General features: G+C 37.5%; 1 protein-coding gene across 8 annotated transcripts in view; it reads left to right on the top strand.

The window, feature by feature from the left end:
• The window catches only part of KLHL15 (kelch like family member 15), a 28,650-nt gene extending 4,620 nt beyond the window's left edge, over positions 1-24,030 (top strand). For 3 of the 8 annotated variants that reach the window (XM_088051536.1, XM_014249071.2, XM_005516697.3), the window contains 2 exons: positions 8,157-8,868; positions 17,219-24,030. In XM_088051536.1, coding sequence (XP_087907662.1) covers positions 8,164-8,868; positions 17,219-18,328 — 1,815 coding nt within the window. In that variant the 5' untranslated portion in view covers positions 8,157-8,163 and the 3' untranslated portion in view covers positions 18,329-24,030. Of the gene's footprint in view, positions 1-204; positions 316-6,128; positions 6,201-8,156; positions 8,869-17,218 lie in introns of those variants that run through there. The other 5 variants (XM_088051534.1, XM_014249084.2, XM_088051537.1 and 2 more) reach the window with 4 other exon arrangements.
• The last annotated feature ends 3,444 nt before the right edge of the window (positions 24,031-27,474 follow it).

Raw genomic sequence — 27,474 nt, forward strand, 5'->3', positions numbered from 1 at the left:
GCGTGAGGGCGGCGGGGACCCCGGGGGCGAGGCCGGGCCGGGCCGGGAACGCCGGTGCCCGGGCGGCGCGGCGGGGGCGGCTCCCACTTCCCCCCCGAGCGCGGACGGCGGGGAGGAGGGAGCCCAGGATTCCCCCCTTCTTCTTCCTCCGCCTCCTTCTCCTCCTCCTCCCGGCTTCGCCTCAGCCATTGCCCCTCTCCGCAGCCCCCCGGCGCCTCCCTCCGCCGCCCCCGGCTGTATGGTACACGGAGCCAGGGCCCCTCTCCGCCGCTCCAGCGGGAGGAGCCGCGTCCTCAGCGCCGCCGCTGCCGAGAGGTGGGTGAAGGATCCCCCGGGCCCTCCCGTCGCCGCCCGCCCCCTCGAGGGCGGCCCGGGCGCCCTCCTGGCCCTCAGGGGCCCTACTCTCCGGGCTGGGGGCGGCGGGCCGGCTGCCCGCGGGCGGCAGGCGGGGAGCAGGCGGGCTGGAGCGGGGATCGGGCACGGCCGCGCCGGGCGGGGGCAGCGAATGCCCGGCGGGTCCGGGTCGGCCGCAGCCCCGCTGGGCCCCTCAGATTCCCGAGGCCGCGCGTCGCGGATCCCGGGCCTGCCGGCCCCGCTTGCCGGGAAGCTCGGCCTGTGGGCTCCGCTCACAGCGGAGCGGGGCTGAGCGTGCGAGCAGACAGGGTGGAGTAGGTCATCTGAGTTCCTGCCCCGAAAATGGCCATTTCTCCCCTCGCCTCCCCAATCGTAGCTGATCGCGAAAAAGGTATCCGTGATCTGAACGAGTAGAGCTACCCAGGGTTGGTACTAGAGCTTTGTCCTATTTGGTAAATACTGGAACATCACTTAAAAATGTAAAGTTCTTGCCTTTTTATTGTTTGGGGTTTGGGGTTTTTTTTCCTTCCATTTAGAACAGGAATAGGAGAATCATAAAGCTGTTACTGGATAAACGGACAAAATTACTGAAGTCTGGCTTCCTGTGGACTTGTTATATAAACTTGCTTGTAGAATAACTCAGCACTTGCACCACCATTGCCCCAGTTCACATGCAGATCCCCTGAGCATACCACCATGCACCAACACTCTTCCTGTCTTTTCCCTGCTGTCACCTAGTAAACGTGTGTAATTTCTACCACATGTCCTATAAACTTTCCCACTGACACTCATCTCCTTTCACTTTCCTTAATTATACCCTGTGTCTGGTTTGGATCTACACATGTGTTGATTTGCCTTTCAGCAAGCAGAGCACAGCAGATAACTATTGAGCTCACACTGGAGACACCAGACTTTTTTCATTCATCTAGCTGCCAGTTTGGGGGATATGTGTAAAAATTAAATATGTTTGAAGATTTCTGTGTTTCTGACAAGCGAGTTTGACATTTGGCAGTGAGGTCAAAACCTGTGTGTCTTGAACAAAGACCACAGTAAATGTCATTTTTTCAGAAGACGCTAGGTGTACTTACTAAGTTAGCAATAAACATACAGATAACAAAAAGACAAATGAAGGGGGTAGTTTAGCAATCTTAATTTAGATTTAAAATATTTATACTAATATACTTTAAATACTGCTTGTAGCTTATTTCCATCTTATGCTAGAATTTTTGTCACTAACATAGCTTGTTACTTTTCTGTATAAAATACACTATAATTTTCTTAATAAGTCTTCACAGTGAGAGAATCATACTTCATTCATACCTTTTTCTTACATTTGAGAAAATTAATAATTCTATAAGACACAAATATATATGTACCTATATCTATGAGGATTGATATTCAGCATAGAGCAGTCCTGTCCACTTTGAGAGCAGTGGCAAATCTGTAATTTTCAACACTCATCATTTAACTTATAGGTATTAGTAATAGAAGTATTTCCAGTTAAAGACAATTCTCATTTTTGTGGATGTATCAACTGTTTTATACAGGTCACACATTCTGATAGCAGTAAATGCAATTGGAAGAGTGTTAGGCTGAGCTTGCTCTGTAGTTGGGAGCAGTTTTTTTTGTACAGGTGTTGTGATGCAGTGACCTTTTAGACAGATGGTTCAAGCTATCTTAGTGTCTGTGAAGAACAGTTACAGGTTCTGGCACACTTGGAATAGAAAAACCTGAGCTGAGGCACAATCCATGCTGAGTTTTAGTAGATTTGGTTGTAAGCAGTTCTGATGCTTCTGACACAGCCATAATGACTGTAATGATAAAAAGTACCACTGCTGTTAGGATCTGATTAAGATTGCTCATAGCAGCAGGGGCAGAGATTGTCAGGGGAGCTGTCCTGGTCAGCTCTGTGCCCCTAAGAAATGGAGTGTGGGCAACTTTCAAAAGTAGCCAAGTTTTAATTTCTGGAGTTTTGTCAGTCTTGTTCCTCTGATGGGTGGTGATTGGTAAGCTCCTAACTTCTCCCTTCTCAAGTAATCCACTGCTTTTGGAATTCTCAAGATGGATTGGGTGAAGTCTTCAACATGAGCATACCAATGTGTTTAAGATAAATTGTTTCCCAAATTTAATTTACTAATTACAAAGGATTTTAGATAAAAGACATGGAAATAGGATACATTTCTTTGTTCTCTATTTTTGCAATTGTTGTAGCAATGGAAAGTGTTGATAGCCACTGGTTGTTGATCTGTCCCACATGACATCACTCCTTCTGTTGCTGTTAGTGGGGGATTATGATGAAAAATGGTGGACAAAATTTAATGGCATGTAAACAAAGGTTTAATTTGGTGGATAAATTATTTTTACTGTGTATGTTATAACTGCATTCTTACTCAATACAGTACACTGCATTCAGCAGCCCAGCTTTCAGCCCTGTATGCAGTTGTGAATGTTTGGTAGTGGGTTCAAATACTTGTTGTATTGTATTTTCATACGTGTGTATAACATTTGACTATGGAGAAATGTCCTCTTCCTGCAGAAAAGCATGTTAACAAAACTAGGGTCAAAGAATTCTGCTCTAGGCAGCCTTTACTGTGCACCTCACCAAATAAAGCATGCATAATGGCTTTGAAATTTACATTTAAATGAATGCATTTGGTGGATGGAAGAGATTATTGCATTTTAAGCTCTATTTTATGGTTCTGTGTGTCTGGTGAAATATCTTTATGGTGTAACTCATAGATAATAGTGTTTTATTATGTGAAAACTTGTTCAGCTTGACAACAAAGGTGATTTTGTAGAATATCTATGGGATGGGTAAAATGAACAAGTACTCCATAATCAGTAAACAAAACAAATCTTGCTGGTTCTGGCTCAGCATCCTAAATGAGTTATTAAGGAACATCAGTAAAGGAAAGCAGAAATTTTCCTTTGAACTGATGTGCTAGACTTGGTATTGTCAATACCTTCCTAGAACAATAAATTTCTGTCCCTAGAAAATGCCTGTAAGCTTATTACATAAAGACATATTTGAAAGGGCCTTTTTTAGGTAGTACTGCTTTTGGAGAGATTTTTAGATCCAGGAGGGCATGAATCAAAAGCCAGTATTCTGTAACTTGCTTCTCAATAGCCAGTGCATTTAGACTCCATTTCTTCTGCTTGTGACTAAGAGCCTCAGACACCCTGAGGAAAGAAGGTTCTCCTTGTTTAGCAAGAAAAAGCAGTCTGGAGTAGGGTTTTCAGACTTTTATTACAGCTGCAGAATTAAGCTGAGAAATCAGTGTTCCAAGTAAGTGGTTTTACAGTCACAGCACTGTAGAATCCAATGCATTATGTGCTAAAAGAGATAAAAATGTAAGGAACAGCTAATAAGGTTAAATGTATTTCTCTTATGGATTTTCAGCAGTCTTACTTCCTGTGCTGCATTACCCTGATCAGCTCTAATATGTGTAGAACAATAATGAATGTCAATGCACATTGCTCCCCACCTCGCCTTCATTGTTTATACATAGGATTTTTTTTGTTCCAGTTTTCCTATAGACCACTGCAGGCTCCATGTCTTCCTTTGGATTAAGTGTGCTGCTGTGATTTGCATGCATGAGGAAAACCTAACTGAATTTTCCATTTTTATTGAAAATATGAAAAAAAAATTCGTTATGTATTGTCCTCTGGGAAATAACTGCAGCATTTGAATAGTGCTTAGAATTACATCAAAGATTGCAAGTGTGTGTGGGAGGAATGGTATAGCTATGCTTTAAAAAAATTACTTGGTTTGAGAGTATTTTGTATTGCTTTTTTAAATGTTTGAACTACCACATTGTTATTTGCTTTTGACGGAGGATGTTAGCTTTAGAAATGAAGATTTTTACCAGTTAAGCATAATATGCATTTAATTATCTACTTTCCCAATTTTTTTACTATTTTAACCCTTTTGTGTATTTGCACTGGCAATACATTTTTTTGTTCTAAGGAAATATTTATCTGCTGATAATGTATATGGCTTTATGCCAAGAAAAGGATATTTACTCCTTTTATTTAATGCAGGAAAACAAGTAGTCCTTTTGCTTTTCACTCATAGAATTCTGAAGCTTCTTTAGATGGCGTAAGAAGAGGTCTTACTGGTTTTGTGCCTACTTAAGTAATCCATTAAATGCTTGCTGTTGTTTAGTAGAAAAAATATGTTGATGTTGAAAGCTGTAGATTTACTAAAAGTAAAATCAGCAGGAATGTGGAAAGGATTAAGTGATTTAAACACCCACATTTTTAAAACATTCAGAAATAATAATTTCCAAGTGTTGACCCCTTTGTTACTATTATGGAGATTTGTGGCTGACTCAGAGTTTTAAATATTTTTTTATGCAATAGCCAGTTGTAGGGAGATGTAATAATTGGAACCCTAAAGGCTGTTCCCAGGCGCATTTTATTTCTCAATATTTCAGTGGTTGCTGCCTTGTTAGATTTAAAATTCAGAGGGTAATAACATATGCATGACATTTTGTGTGTGTGTGTATTTATCTTACTGCTATTTATTCAGAATTAAAAGGAAGGTCGCAAAAAACTCCCCACATCATTGCAGTGTCTGTACAAAAGCAACATGATCAGAGATTCACAGACTAGTTGAGGTTGTAAGGGACCTCTGGAGGTCATCTGGGCCACCTGCAGGGTCACCTAGAGCCAGTTGCCCAGGACTCTCTGATGCTGGTTTGGTTGGGGGTTTTTCATTTGTGTTTGTTTGGTTTGGGTTTGGGGTTTTTGTTTGGTTGTGTTGAGTACTATTTACTTGTTTTGATCCTTAAAAGCAGCATTGGAGGTGCATCTACCATGTCTCTCTGCTTAACTTCACTTCCAGCTTTTCCTTTTTGCTCCTCTGAGGGTGGTTTAGGGCCATCTTGTGTATAAGTTAATTCATCTCCTTTTGTTTGTAGAGTACCCATAATGTCATTACCTTTCTCAAGGTAAGGGCAGAGATCCTACTGTGCGTTTGGAGCTTGCTGCTGTGGTTTTTCAGTGTTGTTCAGGTACATAGTGATGCTCATATTCTTTTGAAGAAATTCCTTCAGTAGAATTACCGGTATGATGGGAGATCCCATTGTTTCCAGATGAATATATACTGCTTCTGTGTTTTGGGGAATGTTGCTTAGTTTTTCACTTTTTCTTCCCTGATACATTGTTGTGTTATTCTGTTCTCATTCTCAGATTTGCAAATTCCAGCTGTCCTTTCCCATTTTTAACCCTGATGATGGAACTGACGCTGAGCCAAGTCTTAGTTGGTCTCCTAAAGTGCTGTAACTTGCACATTTGTACTGTGTGAGAGTCCTGGTAACCAGGGAACTTCTTGGCTGATTTCAGACAGCAGTGAGAGTTGTTTTAAGTCTCTGTATGTTTTATGAAAATGAGTGGCCCATTTAAAGGCAAGTGATCATTAAATCTCTTGAACAGGAAGGACTGAGGTATGAGCTCAGCTATTATTAAACATCAGAGAGATGTGGATGGAAGAAGAGGAGTTACAAGTGCTCTGATGAAAGAAGGGATAAGCTAATATTGGTGCTTACCTTTTTATTTGATACCAGAAATTCAGTTAGAAAAAATCCTGTAAAGTCAGGCTTTATGCTTCCTCTTTAGTTGGTTGCTTCTGTTTGAGTGGTGAGAAGTAGTGAAGTGGTTCTTTCCTCGTCTGCTTTTTTGTAAGAATTGGCAACAAGTAAGGAAAATATCTGATGGTAATTTTTCTTTCTGGTAGGCATTTGATGTTGAGGAATAAGAGACTCGCAATACGTGGTTCCAGAGCAATTTGCATGTTTCTCTTTGTCTTTAGTGACATTGAAGGAAAGATGCTATCATGGATACTGGTGAGAAAGTGATTGTATTGTCATCTTCTGCTCTTACTTTGAGGAATTTGAATTCTGTGAGAAGGCCTTAATTGTAATGAACACTCCCAGCACTGACTTTATTGTGCACAGAGCCCATCATCAGGCTTCAACAGTGAGTGATGCTAATTCCATGAGGTGTGGTTACAAACACCCACTCATCAGTTTAGTTTTGCACAGACAAAGGGTATCTCCAGTTTGGTTTTCCAGGATGTGTGCCGAGAAGTGAAGGAGAGGAGATGATTAGCCATTGATGAGTCTAATAAAATGCATTTCTGTTACAATGGCAGCAGCCAGAATGTGGTGCTTAAGGAAGAGGGGTAAGTGGTAACTGCTTTCTGAGGCTCTGAAACACATCGCCAGCCTAGAGTCACTTCTGAGGCCATATACTTGTGTGGAGTTTATGACCTTGAGAATCTGCAGGTTTTTCTAATCTTGTTGGCATTATTTAGCTTTTCCTGTGGGTTATCAGTACCAAAACATTATTAGCTTTATTTGTTATAGAAAATTCAAAGTTAAATGCGACAAATATCTGAAGGAAAGTTGAAGTGTAATTTAAGGTGGGATGAAGTGGAACAAAAGTAGCTGAACCAATTCTAATAGTAAATGAATTCCAAATAGGGAAGTTGTTGCTCTTTCTCTCTCTTTCTGCGCAAATATGTGTCCTGCCCTCTGCATCAGGTTGGTTCTTGTGTCGAACCCCACAGTGTCAAGTCAGAAGTCAGCTCACTGGAAAGCAGAAAGATTTCTAGTTTTTAGGTTCTGTGTGTGCTGGGTAGTGGGGGTGGTCATGTTTGTGTTATGTGTCTTTCTCATATCTGTCCCTCCCTGCACTTAGTTTATTTTTTGGTCGTGTTCATGAATTGAATTGACTTTCTGGAGAAACCAAATGAACCCCAGAAATGGCTCAAAGTAGGCAGCAGGAGCTCAAGTCCCAGAATGTGACAGAAGAGAATACAGTGTGCTGTGGTCCTTTGATAAATTGTTAATTGGTTCAAGCTGTGTTGTGCAACTTCACCCTACCTAAACCCAAGGATATTGAGCAACATTTTGAGAAATTTACAGATTTTGATTGCTGAATTGACTTTGGCAGGGCAGGATTCTGCTACTCTTAGATTTTTTTATGTTTATTTGTAGTTTAATTGTAACTTGCATATAAGTAACACTATATCTGCAAATGCTTAATGAGAAATTAAGCTTCAGTAAGCTCACTATACAGAATATTAATTTTTGTGACCTATTCTTATCAGTGCTTCTTGTTGCCCTAGTATTTTACATTTCACAGATGTCATAACTCAATCACTATAGTTAGAAGTGGGGGGAACGTGATGGGACTGTGTTTTTACAGAAGTGAAGCACACAATCTCAAATAATAGCTCTGAAAATGTTCATTTTCCTATTAATAACTTCTGAGTAAATTGATTTAGATTTTAAAACATAATACATTTTTTGTTTTTTTAGATCATACAATGTACAGATCTACTGAAGCTTGTTTTTGAAGTTAAGGAAGTTTGGCTTCCTTTTTGAGACCTCTGATATTCAAGAGTGGGTGTTTTATTGCTCCCCTGAGATAATTTCTTTAGAAAGATTGATGGGGGAGAGGAAAAAAACCATGACAACCTTTTTAGTTCATTATATGACCATGAATTAACTGGGAGTAAGGAATCATTTCAGCAGTATTGCATAGTTATTTTTGTTCATTACCCTGTCTTTAAAATGAGAATATTTGGTTTGGGGAGAAATATTTAAAATTTGTGTTTTAAGTTATTTCCTAAGTTGATTTTTGAGCTGGAGGGAAAACGGAAAGAATGGTGAAGAATTCAAGTCCTAATCAAAGCAATCTCAGTTAGGATTTATCTGGTCAAGAAGGGCTTGTAATATGTTACTAGACATTCTGATTTATTTTTATTTTTATTTATTTTTTTTTCTTCCCCCCAGGTGATTCATGGCAGGGGACGTGGAAGGGTTTAGCTCCTCCATCCATGACACCAGTGTCTCTGCAGGATTCAGAGCACTGTATGAGGAGGGATTGCTTCTTGATGTCACACTTGTCATTGAAGACCACCAATTTCAGGCCCATAAAGCACTGCTTGCCACCCAGAGTGATTACTTCAGGATTATGTTCACAGCAGACATGCGAGAACGAGATCAGGACAAAATCCATTTGAAAGGTCTGACAGCTACAGGCTTCAGTCATGTCCTCCAATTCATGTACTATGGAACTATTGAACTGAGTATGAACACTGTTCATGAAATCCTTCAGGCTGCCATGTATGTCCAGCTTATAGAGGTGGTAAAGTTTTGCTGCTCTTTTCTCTTAGCTAAAATCTGCTTAGAAAACTGTGCAGAAATTATGAGACTACTGGATGATTTTGGTGTAAACATCGAAGGAGTCAGGGAAAAATTGGATTCCTTTCTGCTAGAGAATTTTGTGCCACTCATGTCCAGACCTGACTTTCTTTCATATCTTAGCTTTGAGAAGCTCATGTCTTACTTGGATAATGATCATCTGAGCAGGTTTCCAGAGATAGAGCTGTATGAAGCTGTTCAGGCCTGGCTACGCCATGATAGAAGACGCTGGAGACATACGGACACCATCATTCAGAACATCAGGTTTTGTTTGATGACACCATCCAGTGTTTTTGAGAAGGTTGGTGCATTTGAAAAGCAATAGGTAGGATTCATCATTTAGCTAGGGCAGCATGCCATTAAATAAATAGGTAAGATTCTGGAAGCTGTGAGAAGGAACAAAATTATAGCATTTATTTTTCTAATAAAGAAAAGCATAGAAGGCAAACAACTAGAAGTGTTGTCTTTGGTTATTAGACAATAATACCTACAGTGGCTGGAGAACAGGTATGTTTGTGGTACATGTTTATACATGACTTGGTATGGAAAAGACCTTTTGAAATAAGTCACTTGTATCTAGTTTGATTTCAAATGTTCTTAACTGTTTTCCACAAGTTGCTTCTTGCTTTCCAGAGGCCTTAGACCTGCACATACTATGTAGGGTGTATCTGTTTTATCAATATAGTCAAAAATAGTGACTGTAGATCTTGTGGCTTAAGTACAGGGGAGGGTTATTTACAAATGAAAAATAGCATCTGGTCTTAAATCTGCAGTGTTGTTGTATCTTCAGTGCTTGTGCTATTACACAGCAATTAGAAATAAGGCCTGATCCTGCAAAGTTACACATTCACTTGGTTGTACGCAAGACATAATGCAATCAAAAGTTATTGATGGTATCAAATGTAATGATTTACTTTAAATATCAGAGGACTTTTTGTAACAGGTGATCTTATAGTTAATTTTTATTGTATGTAGTAAGAGTTGAAAGAGAACTTGTCTTTTCTACTCTTCTATTGACGAACAGACAAAAAAATTGTTTTCTAGTTCTTGAGAATCTCTGAATATTTGTTAACAGTAAAGGATTACAATACTTTGTAAGCAGTTCTCTTACAGGCCAGTAACAGTATTCAGGTTAGGAATTACTTTATCTGTGCTGTTGTAACAATGTTAATTTTGTGTTATAATATACAACTTCAACTTCTGTATTTTTCACCTCAGCAAATTAATAGGAGTTCAGACACCATGTTTTTATTGTGCTTCTTAGAAATTAATCTCCCATATATTTTTACTTCAGTGAATATACAGACAAGGTTGCATTGGTTTTGGTGGTTTCAAGGGCCACTGGATCATTCAAGAAGTAATTCTTATACTTATTTGTATTTCAGATTATAAGAGATATGAATTACTTCAGACTAGTGAATTTTTACATTTTGGATTTTTTTTCTCTGTGTATGAACTGAGTATAGGAAGTAATAATACAAAAAATATATTTATGATGGTATATTGGACTATAGACATAAAATAAATACCTAAACATATTTCAGAACACTAATGTAATGTTTATATTGGGTTAAAACATTAACTAGTTAGAGCTGAACTCTGCAGGATACTGTGTAGTGTCATGTTTTAAATAGCACTTCTACCATATTATTACATCATTTAAGCCCTTCAGTAATAAAACCTACAGAATTGACAACGTATTTTATTGAGTTTAATCTAATAAGGCAGGATTTGTGTGAGTCTGCTTCAGCTGTATGGGTTTTGGGGACGCAGGCATCAAGCTGTTTTCAGTTAAATTTCTGTAAGTACAAATGAAAGTGTATATTGTCTTCAGGATTATATTTAGGTATAACTTCTGGAGTTTGTTTTGATATATTGTTGGTATAAATCGTGCATACTGTCCTTCTGGTTTATCTTAACAGCTACCAAATGGCCCAATAGGGACAACTTCAAGAGAGAAGTTGTTTTCAGCATGCCGGGTTATATACCTACATGTAAAGTTTTATCTGGTAATACCCTTTCTGTTAATTGTATGTGGGAGCAGAGAAAAGCCAGTGCAGATTATGGAGTGAGACAGCTCAGCAGAGGGAAGCAGAGCTAATTATGTCATTTGTTACTGCAGCTAGGAATGCATTTGTGTTCTGCCCTGGCTAGAGAGTATTAAGTTATCCAGCAGGACAAGTGACAAAGGACAGCTGCAGTTGGAGCCAATATCACATTTTAGAACATTTTATTTTTTTAATAAGAGAGTGTATCTATTCACTGTTTGGGCAGTAACTCGGGGAGAGCCTCTTTGTGTGTAGAATGGGGAAATAGTGGTAAAACTCCCTTTTTTGGAGATCCACAGTCAGAAACCACACTTTTCCTGAACCCAGCACATACTGAATGCCTGAATGTACCAAGTGCAGTCTGAGGTTGACTCTTCCAGTTCACCAAACTCTGTATTGGCTATACACTGGCCAGCTTGTCATGTACTTTTGTGTAATCTTTCTAATACACATTCCTCAGATGCCTGTCACTGTAGGATATAAATAATTTGTATAACTTTGCAAGTCATGGTAAGGATACTTTTGTCCTCTTAAGCCATTCTGTTCCTTACATAATTGTTTTGGAGAGGTGTGCAATTTAAAAACTAAATCAGTGAGTCTAGATTAATACCTAGAGGCTGATGTGCATTTAGAGTAAAGGTACAGCATGTTTGCTTACTGCAGACTGTCCTGGAAGAATGGCTTCTGAACTATGAGTGGGTACTCCTTTTGTTCCTCAGGCCTTAAAGCACATGCAGATGTATGGGAAAAAATGGAAAGATAAATCAAGTAAGGATTTAGGGAGTAGTTAGAAAGTAAAGGCAAAGTGTTTGGGGAAAAGCACAAGTTTCACTATCCATTTGTGCTTTCCTTTTTTATGAAAGATACCCATGGCTCTGTAAGTCTTGAGGAAGCTTGGAGATAGAAGTTGGAGTGCCTTTCACCTGCATCACTGAGTTTATCTCCATGGTACTGGAGGCAGCCATGTCATGATTTCCCTGAAATACACTATTTAAGGTCTGTTTAGTTTCTGTGTATTAGTCAGATTGAAATGTTGTTTCAAAATCTCTACTTTAAACTCAGGGGTTTTTAATGTCCATTTTGTGAGGTTTGTTATGACTAGCCCATGGTGATTTATTGATTGCTAGCTTAAATCAAAAATTTACTAATCACTAGGTTCATCAGCTTCTGCTGTAGAGGTAGGATGAATAGCACATTATTTTTGAATATCTACTGTTCTGTTCATAGAAAATAGTAATTTTTGAGAAGATGTCATTGTAATTTTATGTTACTGTGACTTTACTTTTCATAAATGTGTTGAATTTCTTTTTTTTTCCAATTTTCCTCCATGTCTAGTAGTACGTATGTATCTACTTACAGAACTTTTTTTGCTGAAGTGTAGAATAAGAGGTGTGGGTGAAGTTAGGGGCCCCTCTTATTGTAAATATGTGCTGTGCTTAATATTTTTGGGTGTTAAGATTACTGTTGATTTGAATAGATTTGCTAGCAGTATTTATTACATGCTGAGCTTCTTAATTGTGGTATATAGATTATTGACTCCACTCCGATTTAAGATAATAGATTGAATTAGACTCCAGCTTGACTTTGACAGTTTCTCGTTCCAGTTTCTAAGAAGGAACAGCTGAGTTATCAATTTGAGGGCATTGTCCTTGCTGCACAGAGGCTCTGCCTTTCTATGGTTAGGCTGAAAACACTTAAGTGATTTATATTCTTGCAGAATAGCCCTTCAAAGCCCTCCACTGTTACTGAGCAGCTCTCATACCAGCTTATAATTGTGATTAGAATATGTCCAGAGTTAAGTAGATGTGAAAATAATAAGGATCTTGGTTAGTGGAGTTGATGGATCTTTAGTTTTGATTCAGGTTAATCTCTAGTAAAATAAGTTTGTTGGTTTTTTTTGCAAGTAAGAATTTGGTCTTTGAAGTGTGAAGAATAATACAGACACCATTATTTTTTGTTGGAAAGGTGGAGCATTGCTTCTGACTCCTAGTAGCTGAGTTTGAGTTGCATCACATCTTCAGAATTGGCAGGCTTAGAAAGCATGAGCACAATAAGTTAGAATCTTTAAAACAGTCCTCTATTTAAATTACTAGAGATGATAAAGGGACATTATGAGCCATCAAGATTTTTCTGTGCTTTTGTTTTTGTTTGTCTTTGGGGCTTTTTTACCAGTTCTACAGAAGGAAGCAAGTTAGTATCCACCCCATGTAATAACATACTAAAATTTAGTTATCAGGTGCACAAATAATAGCTATTTAGTTTGGGCAGTTCAAAAGAAGCCTTTCTTTCTGGTTTGGAAAGCTTTTTCTTATAAACCTAAGTAACAAGAATACAAATAGAGCAGTAGCTGTAAATGGTTGTATGAGGAAAATTTTTTTAAAAAGGCTATATACTGAAGTCAAACGTGTTACAGAACGTTCACCTTGCATTTCATTGCTCTTTCTGAAGCTTATAAATTAGTGTAATTGTTTTTGGGGAGGGGAGAAGTTGAACATAATGTGGGGCACAGCTGGTCTTTTGTGGGGATAACTTTTCAAATTAGAAATTTATGGCTTAATTTTTTGTTTTACTTCTTCATATAATATAAATGGAAGATTCGGAGACTTCCAAAGCTACTACAACTAGAAAAGCATGCATTCAGTACAGCAGAAAAATAGGCAATGATTAATCACTGCATTAATTTGGAAAGCCAGCACTTTTTATGGAGTGTTTCACTGATTTAAAAAGAAGAGAAAATGCATTAAAGCTCAAATTTACTGTGACTGGAGGGATGCCATGGAGGACAAGTAGAGGGGTGGATGTTTTAATTATTTTTACATCTTTTATTATGGAATAACACATTTGATTTTGTTTATGCAGTTCTCAGTGTGTGTAGCTGGAAGTCTGACTGTGAACCAGTAGTAGCTCATACATGGAGACAGTTCCCATTCTCCATCTCTGGAGATCTTGCAGAAACTCTACATTAGGCTGTGTCCCAGCATAACCTCTTCAAGAAGGTTTTCTCCAGAAAATTAAAGAAAGAATGGAAAGAACGCAAAGAGTGTAAAAAAGATCACATGAGCAAAGCTTTAGCACTTGGATGAAATTCCTTTTTTGACAGTATGACTGGCATTGATAAGGAAGTCCAACTTAAAATGCTTTTGAGACCCTTCAGCAAAATAACAGAACAGTTTAAATAAAAACTTCAAAAATGCTTTGAAGCATTTATATATTTTTAGCAATTCAGAGTTGATGATGTACTCTTTAGGAATGCACATTTGTTTTACTTCAGGGTTCATGACAACAGTACATTTCCATCTGTTTTGCTGAAATCCATGTTTCACTGTTTGAGTGTTGATTATGAACACATTCCTTCCAGAGCTTCTCCATTTGAACTTAACAGGAAAACTGGTCTGTTGATAAGCACTTTGATATTTGCTGATCAACTTCTTTTTGCTACTTACAGGCAGTGGCAGAGCTGAGAGCTTTCCTTCTGCATGTTTTGGATGTCAGATAGAAATTCCTGCAAAAACCCATGGGCTTTCATCTGCTGACATCCACAATTTATAGTTGTTTTAAGTACCAAACTACCTAAGTTTTAATGCTTCTCTGAGTATATACAGAAGTAGGGAAAATTACTGTAAAATTATTTCAAAGTGTATCCAGAGAGTTTTTCTTACTAGGGGCTGAACAGGGCTTTCAAATAGTACTGGAACATTTTAAAATGTGTGACTGAAAGTGGTCCAAATGACCTACATTTGCTTTGTTTTCATTTGCATCAAGCAAGTGTGAGCAGTCTATACTTTCCTATAGGCATATCCTAACATTCACCTTAGAACATCATTTGAGCCTCAGGAGAGGTACTGCTCCTGTATGGCAGAGGTTATGCTGGTGAAAAGTGGATGGTTAAAAACAGGAATATTTTTCCTCAACAGCCAAGTCTAGGAATGCTCCAATTACCTTTTCTCTCCAGAAGTGAGGTAGTAGATTAGTTTTGTTTTGTGGAGCTTTTTCTGCACATTTTAAGAATTGCTAGTGCTTGTGTATTTTCATGTTCAGCTCTTCAAACTTGTGCTTCTTGAAGCTTCCCCATGAACTTCAGTCACAGAGGGATGCTAATAACTGGGAGTTGCATTTATTCCTTGATGTCTTTTTCATTTACGGTAAGAGCTTGAGGCTTTGCTTTGACATGAGTGCCTTTGTCAAAATAAGCAGTAGTAAACTAATAGATTGATTCCCTGGTCTGGAGGGTCTCTCTCTGGAATTAGAGATACTCCTTGTTTCCTTTGGTGTGCTCTCACGGGGTGAGATTTAGGCTATTGAAGGAGTAGAGTGATGAGGTTGTAAGCTTATTTTAATTCTAGTTTCTGGCTGGCATTCGAATTTCTAGATCTCATAACAGAGTTGTAAATGTTGAGGGAGAAAGAAAAACATATTCCATCTCTGCCAGGCTTTTCTGGTATTCTTCACATTGTAAGCATGTTGATCCTGTTGTCTTCCGTAATTATCCAAGAAAACCTGATCTGCATATAGGTGGAACAAAGATAATTTATATTTTTATTTAATTCCAAAGAGGATAGCTCCAATTTGGGAATACCTGAAGTAGTCCTGCTGGTTTAGAATTTATCCTTTTAAGGATAAAAGCCATGATTCTTTGTTATTTTAACTTCCTTTTTCATTTTTTGTAACCTTTATATGTTACCATTTTTCTGTGCTGTAGTTCTCCTTGCCAGCCTGTTTTCTGTAATTTATGCTCAGTCTTTTCAGTCAGGCAAGGTATATAGTTTATTCTAACAAATACCATATGAGCAGATCTGTCTTTGTATGATACATGCTTTATTTGCAATGAGAAAATAGAGCCATTGTTCCCAGAAAAGTTGGGCTTACTGTGGGTTTTCTGTAACTAGCATACTTGAGTAAACCTTTTTGCTCCAAAATCACTTCTAGTAAAAACATTAGAAAGAAGCTGGATATTACTGCAGGAATAATATATATGATCTGCATGTGACCATCTTCCTTTTTTTTCAAACAAAGATTAGTTGATCTTGTCAAAATTGAAGGGCGGGAAAGAAAAACTGTAAATACATCGTCACTGTCACTTTTGAGTTACACATTGCTTTACAATAGCAGGTTAGTATTCAGCTTTTTTTTTTTTTTTTAAATCTGGTATCTCAAACTGTCTCAAAACCTGCAAATTGTGTCCAATAAGAACAGTTCAAAAGATTTTTTTAAATCATTCATTGACAGCAGAATGTCTTAATTAGTACACAAGGAAGAGATGATTAACAGATGGCTAACAAAATTTTAATGGTATTTATGGAACAAGCTGCTATTTTATTCACAAGGTATAAAGAACATTAATTTCCACATTGCCTTCCATATATGTCAAAATTCATTCCACCACCTCTGAGGCATTTGTTCTTTGGGACAGAGGCTAGGAGGAGATGGGGTAAAAATAGTAGCTTCTGGTGTTACCTTGTGATCACTTGAAATTTCAGAGTGGCCTCAGATTTTTTTCAGAGCATTGCTTCTTATTTAGAGCTGGTAGGTACTAAAGGCTTTCAGACTGTTTGAAAGCAGTCCAATTTTATTTGAAAGAAACTGGGATTTAGGATCAAATTGATGGAGGATTGGTGGATTTGGCAACATCTAGCAGGTTTTATTTGTTTCAGAAGTGTGATTCAGAATGCTGTGTTACACCAGACTGTACAGGAAGAGTGAGGCCTCTGAAGAGATTCTCACGGTGAGCTGAGGACTGCCTTGAGCTAGATTAATTAGAATGTTCAAGACAGGTATGTGTTTTGGAATGGTCTCAGGACCAGCCTCAGGCACTTAAATTGGCTTAGATAGTAGGAAGGGTCCCAGAAAGGGATTCTTCTTTTCCCTTGTGCCTACAACTCCAATAAAACTGAGCAGGAATGGCTCTTAGGTTATAACTCTCACCTGGGAAGTGGAAGTTCAAACCTGCCTCTGCAATTTGCCAGAGAAATGCATAACCAAAGGATTATAGGTGGACATGTTTCCTTGTTGTATTGAAGGCACGTGTTAACATGTGAAAACTCACAGAGGGAAAGCCATAATGTTGTCATCAAGATGAGTGGTTGGTTACCTTCCCTTCCCACCCCATGGCAGTTTAATAGCCCTGTAAGCAGAGCCTGGCATTTGAGAGCTCAGGCTTCATTTGTGAGAATTCAGAGAAAAAACAGACTAGAGTAGACCTTGGTAACCACAGAATGGGTGTGTAGAGTGTCTTTAAAGCCCAGGAAAAGATGGAATTTTTAATTTGGGTACTTTATGGATTAAGCAGAGGATGAACAGGAGCTTTTTTCAGGAGAAGGAATAATGATTTTTAGACTTGGGGATTTTAGTTTTGCCTAATTCCAGCATAAATTCTGCATATGATTATTCTGCTGAAAATGTTAGTCACTGCTCTTAATCACTAAATTGCCTCCTGGATTTTGGATAACAATACATCAGTTTAAACCTTCATGCGTAAATGCAATTACTCTCAAGATTGCCTGAATGAAACAAATTAAAATAATCTTCTAATGACACATAGTGATTTAGGTTTTCTGGGTTGTTTCTCTTGGTCAGAATTTTAATATCTTTTAAATGTATTCATAGGTAAAAACATCAGAGTTTTATCGATACTCCCGGCAGCTGCGACATGAGGTTGACCAAGCCATGAATTACTTTCATAGCGTTCACCAACAGCCTTTGATGGAAATGAAATCGAACAAAATTCGTTCCGCCAAACCCCAGACTGCAGTATTTAGAGGAATGATAGGACACAGTATGGTAAACAGTAAAATTCTTCTCTTGCACAAACCAAGGGTCTGGTGGGAACTAGAGGGTCCTCAAGTACCTTTACGACCAGACTGCCTTGCCATTGTAAATAACTTCGTGTTCTTATTAGGTGGGGAAGAACTGGGGCCAGATGGTGAGTTCCATGCTTCATCCAAAGTGTTTAGATATGACCCAAGACAGAACACCTGGTTACGAATGGCAGACATGTCTGTGCCACGTTCTGAGTTTGCTGTTGGAGTGATTGGCAGGTATGTTTATGCAGTAGCTGGGAGAACAAGGGATGAAACGTTTTACTCAACTGAACGGTATGATATTACTGAAGATAAATGGGAATTTGTGGATCCTTATCCAGTCAATAAGTATGGACATGAAGGGACTGTGCTTGGTAACAAGTTGTATATCACTGGTGGAATTACATCATCTTCAACTTCAAAGCAAGTGTGTGTGTTTGATCCCAGTAAAGAAGGGACGGTAGAGCAGCGAACACGGAGAACTCAAGTGGTCACTAACTGTTGGGAGAACAAATGCAAAATGAATTATGCAAGATGCTTTCACAAAATGATTTCTTATAATGGTAAGCTTTACGTCTTTGGTGGTGTCTGTGTGATCTTGAGAGCCTCCTTTGAATCTCAAGGATGTCCATCTACAGAGGTTTATGACCCTGATACCGATCAATGGACTATATTGGCTTCTATGCCAATAGGTAGGAGTGGTCATGGTGTAGCTGTTCTGGACAAACAGATAATGGTTCTTGGAGGCCTTTGTTACAATGGTCATTACAGTGATTCGATTCTCACTTTTGATCCAGAGGAAAACAAATGGAAAGAAGATGAATATCCAAGGATGCCATGCAAGCTGGATGGCTTACAGGTCTGCAGCCTGCACTTTCCTGAGTATGTTTTGGAGCATGTTAGACGTTGCAGCTAAAACAGAATGAACAACCCAATCAAATACAAAAGAGCTATACTAATTTGATGAAATAAATTACAAACCAGTTAAATTCCTGCAGAGACATCTCCTTGTGTATAGGAACAATGGCTAAATGCTCAAGAGAAACAGGATGTACAGGGAGTGTACTTACCAAGTTTATTAGAAAAGGTGATAGTTGGTCTGACCTTGTGAAAGCTTTGTTGTGTTTTCTTTTAACAAACGTAAGTATGAGAAATATATTTTTGAGTCTGCTTTTTCTTATGGTAACATTTTATGTCTACAATGTGTTCTCTTTTTTTTAATGGCCATTATATCACTATGCTCTTCAAATAAGTTGAGTTTGACAAAACATTCGTGAAAGGAAGAGAAGAAAGATGTTATTTTCATTTTTTATTGAGCATCAAAATGCAGCTCATCACCTGTACCTGGGTACAACCAGGTATAAAGTAACAAAACCAAACTATTTCTGTATTTTATGTTGTCTTTTAGAAGCTTTTCCCATTAATTGCAAAGTACTCTCAAATCTACTAGGTCTTTTTGTTTTCCTTTATTTACTTTGGAGAAGAATTTTAACCCTTTTGCATGACCCTTTTCCTGGTTTTGTATAGTTGTACCAGTAAGTCTGCCAAAATGCAAATTACACATTTTCTACTAAATTGAAAACAAAACAATTTTATATTTAAAACACTATTTCTATGCTGCCTTCTATTGTCTGTGTTGTGTTTGTTGGTGAGTAAAAAATGTATACACACATGTGCATACACTGTAGAAACTGTATATAAATGCATCTTTTTATGTGCAGTTACAATATTATATTTTAACTAGTGCACAGATTCAGCCATATCTGTTGAATTTAATGTATTTCATGAGCTAAATAATTCAAAGTTCTTAAGTGAAACTGGAAGCCTCATTTGGTATCAAAATATCTTTAGTACATACTGATTGATTCAGTAACCTTAAACTCTTTATATTGTTGCAACATAATGAACTGTTGGTTATTTGTTATTTTATAAATTATTTTTTAAAAAGTAAGCTCATTTTACCTGAGTTTCTTTTTGGTTTCAATGTGCTGCCCAGTTATCTTTTTTTGTTAAAATAGAAAATGTCAGTAAGCAAATGCTCAAGTGCTGCAGCCCACAGTTATTTTTGGAACTGAATACTGGATATGCTACAGTTTATTGTCAATACTTTGCTTATACTCACACTTCAATATGAGTAGTCATATTGAAGTGGTATAATTTTTTAATTATTATTATTTAATTATTAACAGTTAAGAACTACTGTGTTTTGAAAATGTTGAGTTAGGTGATTGGTTTGTTATTATAATTTCTATTTCTTTTATAAAAACCTACACAACTATGGCTACTGACCTTGGAGTGCCTGAATAGAGATGGCTGGCCCAAGAGGGCTTTGACTATTCCATTGTGTTAACTTGCAGGTATAAATGGCAGCAGATTGGTAAGAATTATCTGCCAAGACATTAATAGTAACAGTAACTGCATTTTGACTATCTGTGGATGTAAACTGGCCACTTGTAGAATCCAAAGGAGAGAGCTGGGGAAGCTGAAGGCTCACATGTAGTTCAGATGCTGAAACATGAGCTGCATATTCTGTAAAATCTTGTGCTGCTGTGTTTCATTTTAAGCAGTAGACTTTACTTTATATGCAGCAATGCAAAACCACTTTATTCAGCATCTTCCAGTCAGAATTCACTGTAGAAAAGGAATGTACAGTACACTCAGGGAGTTCAAAGAATGCACTTACAAAGGGACCAAAATCACCCTAAATTTTCCATGTTAAAAATAACACCTACTTGTGTAAATGAAGTTTGAAATAATAGAAGTTAAAACAATGTGTAAAACTTATACTGTGTTCCGGTATCTTTGTAGGAATTATGTTCTGGGTTGAAATGTGGGTATTTGGAGCTATGTGGCAAGTCAGCAGATTTTTAGGGCTTGTTTATTGTTAGAAATGATTTATTAATCGAGTATTTTCATATGTTGTAAAAGAAAGAGGGAATGTTTGCCATCATAGCTGTAGTGGTGAGTTATTTACACCAGAAGAGACTGGACCAAATATTTATATTCAGCCTTCTGATGCAGACTAGTTTGCAGCTAAGTTTGTCGTTTTTAATAAGAATTCAGTTTACTGAATTAGAAATCTCATTTACTTTCTTAATAGCCTGACTTAAAGCAAATGTGGCTTACACTAAAACCTCAGTTTCACTGTGAGACTTGTGTGTACATCACCCTATATGGGAAGAGATAAATTTATTCTCGTAGGTGCTGGCTGTGTGCTGACTGTACATAGTTCATAGAATATTGGGGCACAAGAGAAAAAAAACAGGGTTGGGTGGTGGTTTTGTTTTGGTTGGTTTTTTGTTGTTGTTTTGATTTGGATTTGTTTGTTTTTGTTATTATTTCTTTTTGTCACCAACTCATTTCTCAATAAGTTAATGGGGCAGCAAGCTAATCCTGTGTGAGGCGGTTGTCAAGGGCACGTTACATTGAGTAGAGTACTTCACTTTATGTGGGGCGCCAGTGCCAGTTTAGGGAGCAGCCCTGGCTCTGGAAATCTGGTGGTCAGGAGTCAGATATCTTACAGACATGGCCAAGACTTTATTATAATGGTAAGGATAGGGGTGTCTCAAGTTACATTTTTGAGTCTGCATTTAAGCGCCTTGTGAAGGTCTGTGCACTCAGCAACTGCCACTAAAGTCATTGGTGAGTGCTGACACTTGAAAAATGAAGAACCAGATCAGTTTTGGTGCTCTGCTTTTAAGCTCATATTTATCTTCAGGTGCACAGTTCTGAAAGATCTAGTTCAGGATTGTAGTAGTAATTGTTCTATGAAATTATAATTGAACTGTTGATTTCAGCTTCCCTGAAGTTGTGTCTCCATTGAAAGGCTGGCTGTAACCTTTCCAGCTTTAGAGATGGTTGGAATTCACTTGGGATTAGAATCATGGGGATATGTGAGAATGTGTTGTCAATTTACGTATCTACCGTGCTTTCATTGTTTCAGATCTGAAATATAAAAATTAGCTTCTGTTCTTTTTTATACTGCAATTAAACTTTTGAGACAGTTAGTTTGATTGCTTGGAGGGATTTTTTTATTGTTTGTTTTTTTTTTTGTTTTATTTTTTAATGTTTGCTCTTAGTATTTAGCTCCAGATAATTTAGTTCTTTAATAGGGACAAACCTAAGATGGCTAATGAGAATTGCCTATTACTATCAAAGTTAGCATTATGGTCAGATTAAGATGGGATTTTAAAAACATTTAAATGCCTCTCATTTGTCAAAGGTAAGTTAGATCTTTGGTTCTTAGATTTGGGGAGGTTCTCCTATTCCCGTCCCATAATGGAATACCAGCAAATGTAATGTTACCCACATATTTAAAATTCAACATACGACTTGCTTTGAAAAGCAAGTGTGCTTGCCTTTTTCTAGAAAGGTGGACATAATGAGTTACAATCCAGGTTGTTTTTTTTTTTCACATCTATAGAAAAATATATCAGCTTCTTTTCTTAATTTAGCAACCAACTTCAGGAGGAAATTTTCTTTTCAAATGAGAAATGGACAAAAGCAAAGTGTTCCTGTAAAGGAACTGGATACTGCCAGTTCCCATTTCGCATCTCCTAGGTCTGTTTTTAGGGGGCAGGTTTTTTTTTTATAGGTACTGCATAAGGAAAAAATAGCTTACTTTCTGCCACAAAGTGTTGGTAGTTTCATTGTGGGAGGCATCAGCTGGCGAAAATAAACTTTAGAATTTTTTTTCCCTATGAATTTAGCTGGAAGAAGGCAGACCTTGATTTTACAGAGGTCCTGCTGTTTCAGAAAGCACTGCTAGCAAGTCACAGCATATGAGCTATCTGGAAACCTGCTTTTATGTTACTTGTTTTTGAAAAATGTGGATGCCCTATTTCCTGCAGTATGATAGCAGTCCTGTTAGTCAAACCTCTGAGGGTTTGACTGCCATATTTCCCTGGTTCCTGATATTTGCACCTATTTATTCTTGAGGCCCTCCTGCCATAGAATCCCAAGTGCTGCATTTCCTCATGCTGATAATACTTGTGTCAGGGATGAAGCTTCACTTGACACTCAGAAAATAAAGATAAAATTCAGCAGGTGCAAATTCAAACTCATATAAAAAACCCCATTGCTTAACTCATTATGTCCATTCTTTAGGAAAGGGAGGGTAAGTTGTGGGGAGACGCAGTTCTTTAAAATAAACTTCTAGTTTGTCAGCCTGCATATGTCAGAGTCTTTTTAGAAGTAGTCACATTTGTATAGGTATTTTGCCTTTTTAATATACTTTTTTCTTAAAAAAGTAAATACTGATTTGGGCCCCAGATTCTTTTAACACTTCAGATGTGGACTTCACATATGTGAATAGTCCAATACAAAGAAACAGAAAACTGTAAGGTACTTAAAGGAGAACATGTAAGCACAGGTGTTACTTAGCCTGTGCTTAAGAGTTTACAGGTTTGGGACCATCAGAGAAAACATCCCTCCTGCTCTTCTGCTAATAAAAATATATATGGGTGGTAAAGTTACTTGAATAAGCATTTGTCACATGTGGCGGGGTTTACTGAAGGAGAGTGGAAAGAACATAACTGGAAAACATATCATCTATTTAAACAGAGCTTGCTGATGTCCTGTAGCTGACATTCTGAGATTTTCATGTTTGTTCAACAACTTAAAGCTGCTTAAAGTAAATACTAATGACTACTTTTGCATCTGTATTCTATTTTTGAAAGTTGGTTAGTAACTTGAAAATTTCCATTTGTGTGGGTAAACTTCATAAAACACAGTTGTATGTGGCAGGTGGCAGAAAAACTAATTTGTTTTCAGCACAAGCTTTCCTATGTGTCCCCGTACTAATTTTTTTTACACTTCACTAAGTTCAATTTATGTAATATTTTAAAAATAACTTTCAAAAATCAATTTTAAATATCTTTGGATTAATATTAAGTTGGTAGCTAGGGGAAAATAATTTCTATTTGCAGATAGTTTTTATTTATGACTGATAGAAAAAAATCTTACTGTAAGCCTAGGAAGTGGAGTGCTCTGTAAGACTGTAAAGTTAGCTGTATTTAGGGGGGCTTTTATTACCTCAGTGGGACCCACCTAACTTTTATGTCAGTGTTGGAGAAGGTGAAGGGAAGAGTGAATTATGTTTTTATTTTAAATATTTTTCCCTATATATTGTTATTTTTGTAGATCTTCTTAAAATAAATTAATTATATGCTGGAGATTGCAATTCCACTATAATATCCCACAATTCCAGTGTACAATATCAGATTGTTTGTATTGAAAAGAATGTATTTGATAAGTTAACAGGAAAAGTTATTTTCAAACTGTATTGTGTTTGTGTCTAGCTATTGGAAATGCTTTTCCTATAGAAAATTATATGTATATGACCTCATATATACATTTGGATTACCTGTCTAATGATTACCCTAGAGCTGCTATAAAGTTCTCTAAATAATTTAAGAATTGCCTCTTTTTAACTGTTTTAAAGCATTTTTCTTGTCTTTTTTTTTTTTTTTTTTTTTTTTTGGCAGAAAGTAATTTTACCTTGCTATGGATACAGTATGCTCCGACTTGCATATATGCTCTGTTTGGGTTTTCAAGCTGAAAAAAATGTATAAAATGTGTATAAAGAAAAGTGTAAATAAAATATTTTTAATCTTTAAACACTCTTGTGTAAATTTTGTAACACTCAAAAATGTAGTGGACATGGATTATTTTCCTCAGGACTTCAGAGATGACTGAGTTAAACAGCTCTTCAAAACTGTCTTATTTCAATGTGTATGTAAGATTTTGTTCAAGTTATCCCCTTAAATTGGATGTGCTTATATAAGCAACTTTAGGCTCTTCTTTTTAGCTGTATTTTACAGTCCTCCCAGTCTTAATTACTGTAGTGTTTTTATATGTTTACTCTGCATTTCAAGCTTGAACAAATGTTTGGAGTTGACTTGGTTGTTCCATTTGTCCCTTGGTGTGAAGTTATGAATTTAAACTGCCAAGGCTGAACACCAGGGCAGCCTTTGGTGTTGGTCAGCAGCCAGGAGGGACCATTCCCTGCTGTTGAGTGCACGGAATCGAGGGCTCCCAGACAATGTGTGTTCACTGGCCAGAAGGCCAGGATATACTTCTTAACATTTCCTGTAACAGGAAGGGGAAACTTCATTTCAGGATTAAAGTGTCAGATTAGCATTCAATACCAGGGAGGGAGGAGCAGGGTGGGAGGGCAGGTAAAACAGGTTATAATCCTATTTTCTCAAGCAGTCTGATGAAAGCCTTCCTTTTCAGTCCGTTGCCACACTTTTCCTTTCTCTGTCACTGTTTTGTCAGGTCTCTCAGATCAAAGCCCCTGGTTTAAAAGTCTGCTGTCAAGAATGTTTGAAAATAACTGTGGTGACTTTATTTATTTATTTATTTATTTATTTAAAATATTGAGTTCTAAAATAGCATTTTAATTTTATTTTAATAATTCAAATTACTTTAAACTTTGTTTGCATAAAGTAACTTTCTCTGTTCCCCCTACCCCTTCCTCTCCTTTTTTGGTAACTTTTCTTCATCCTACACTCTACTGTTTAATGGGAGAATGCTGTGGGTGAATTAAAGGGAGGAAGGGCCACTTTAATTATTAGATGTCCCCATTTTGAGTTGAAAAGGAGACCAAATGCATTAGACTGATACAGTGGAAGAGAACATGACAATATTTTCACACTGTAAATACTACTTACATTTCTTTTTATTTGCTTTTTTAATCTCCCTTCTCAGTGAGCCAGGTTGAATTTTTGGTAATACCTTTTTTCCAAGATGTCACAATGCCTGACTTTACTTACTTGTTACCACCTTTTCATCAGGCATTGCCAACAAAGTTCCTATTGTTTCACTAAGAGCTCTCATACTTTGATCCATACCAAATTCTTCACATTTTTTTTTAAAAACGTGGGCTTATTTTTTGTCTAGTTAGTAATCTGTGTTCACTTGTTTTGTACGGTATGAAATTAACGTTATTTTTGCAAAGGGTTTATTTGGTGAATGCCTTCTATATTCTTTGCTATAAATTATCCTTATTGACATGAAATTCTTAATTTCAACAGCCATTCCCCCTTTGTTACAGATTGGGGTTTTGTGGTTCTGGTGCTGTTTTTGTTTGGGGTTTTTTGTTTATTTGTTTCTTTTTTGAGTCCATTAGCTTCATAATGTGGAAAGGCAGAGTGCTGCTTTGGGTTAGGCACAGATTCTGTATCAGTTCTGTACCTTTTGAGTTTATAACACTTGTGGATACGATCCCCTAGCCAGCCTCTAGCCTGTCAAATCTTGCTGATGGTTCAGTGTCATCCTTTAACTGAAGTACCACGTGGCCCAAGGCAGCTTTCTTGGCATGTACAAAACTTCTGTTCAAGGAAGAGGGTAGGGAATATGCATTAAACGCAGTTTCAAGTTCTTGTTTTCATTAGCACTTTCCACTTCTACATTCAATTCTATAGTTGTGCTGATAGATGCTTTGGGCAATGTTTACAGGTAAAAATAAACCTCATCATGATGTCTGTTTAAGCCCACAGTGACTGGTCAGTCATCTATGCATTGGAATGAACTTCAGCATTAAGCATCATATGCTGAGCACCAAACATTCTTGATTGATAGTATGTGGTAAAGAAACTAAAAAAAATCATCTTTGTTGTGTATCTGATGTCTTCAAATGTCTCCTGGTGGTGTCACCATTGGTAGCATTTCTCCTGTATTATAAATAAATGTTGTTCAATAAATGGTGCTGAATAAAATATCTGTTTTCTAATGAGGTAGCAGGCTTTAATGGTTAAGCCTTTTATTTAACTATTTAATTTTACCAGACACCTATCTGTCTTTGGCTTAAACTGGCAGCCTCCTTTCCCACAGCATTTTCAATATGTCCTCAGGCATGTTCTAAACATTGGTTTGTTTGGAGTTTGTCATGTGTTGTTTCATCTCACAAGTTTGAGTTACACCATGTAATTATTTTTTCTGTGTGAGAATCTTTTCTTTCCTCTGGTGAATTGTGCATGTGCTATGGGTCTCTTTATATGTACTTGAGTCCTATTGATGAGACTTTCTGACTTTACCATCCTTTCTTTGTCAAAGGAATTACATAAAAAAGGGTGATAATAACTGAACTGTAGCTTTTAGTTTAATGACTTTTCATGGTCTTAAAGCTGGGAGCTGATCCAATTAACAACCTTCCTGGAAGTGTTTTAGCTATTTTCTGAAAGAGGTGGATTTTGCCTTAGTGCTGTTTTCTGAAAACAAGGTGAGTGACACTGACCTCTATGTAAGTTAAATAAACTAAATACCTTAGCCAGGGAAATCTCAGTACAAAATTGTTAACACCCAAATAATAACCAACTGTACTCTGCAGAAGTTGTGCTCCTTAAAAAATTATCAGAGTTTCTCATTTTCAGTTTTCTCCTAGCTTTGCTGTGCAGAGATTTTTATTTATCCCATGGTAAAAATTAATTACAAGAATGTATTTTTTGCTAAACTTGTTAAACTGGGGTAGAAAGCCACAGTGAGATCTGCTCTCAGATCTGCAGCCTTCTTCAAAGCAGGGAAGAACACATTAAAGTGACTGGGTGGGTTAGCAATTTTCCAGTACTTTAATTTTTGATAATTTATGCATCTGCTGTGCATGGAAATAATCCAGTAACCTCCAGAGATAATGTCTGGAACCAGACATACAATTTATCTGTTTCATATTCCCATTTTCTTTAACAATGGATTGATCCCTCAGGCATTTCAGTTCATGAAATTGCCACTCTTGATGTTCAGCAAAGTTGTTCCTGTTTGTAACACCCAGTTTCTGGGCCCGTGTAATACCCTGCAGATAGATACATGCAGAGAGGAGTGAGAACCTGTTTGATCACACTTGAGAAATGTGACATTTTTCTCATCTATACAACAGCCAAAGCAAGCTAAGGCATTGTTTTTTAGCTGTGCCAGCACTACATTGTACTAATTTATATGCCTGAGGAGGTAGTTTCAAATGCTGTGCTTGATGGAAGCACTTTAAAGACACTGTCAGGCTCTGCCCCACTACCCTGCTCTCTGCTCTCTGCTCATGTACACCATGAGCTGTAATCATCCATCAAT

The sequence above is a fragment of the Pseudopodoces humilis genome, chromosome 2 (assembly GCF_049639895.1).
Source record: "Pseudopodoces humilis isolate 2021_Gansu_Grassland_sample_001 chromosome 2, ASM4963989v1, whole genome shotgun sequence".
Classification (NCBI taxonomy): domain Eukaryota; kingdom Metazoa; phylum Chordata; class Aves; order Passeriformes; family Paridae; genus Pseudopodoces; species Pseudopodoces humilis.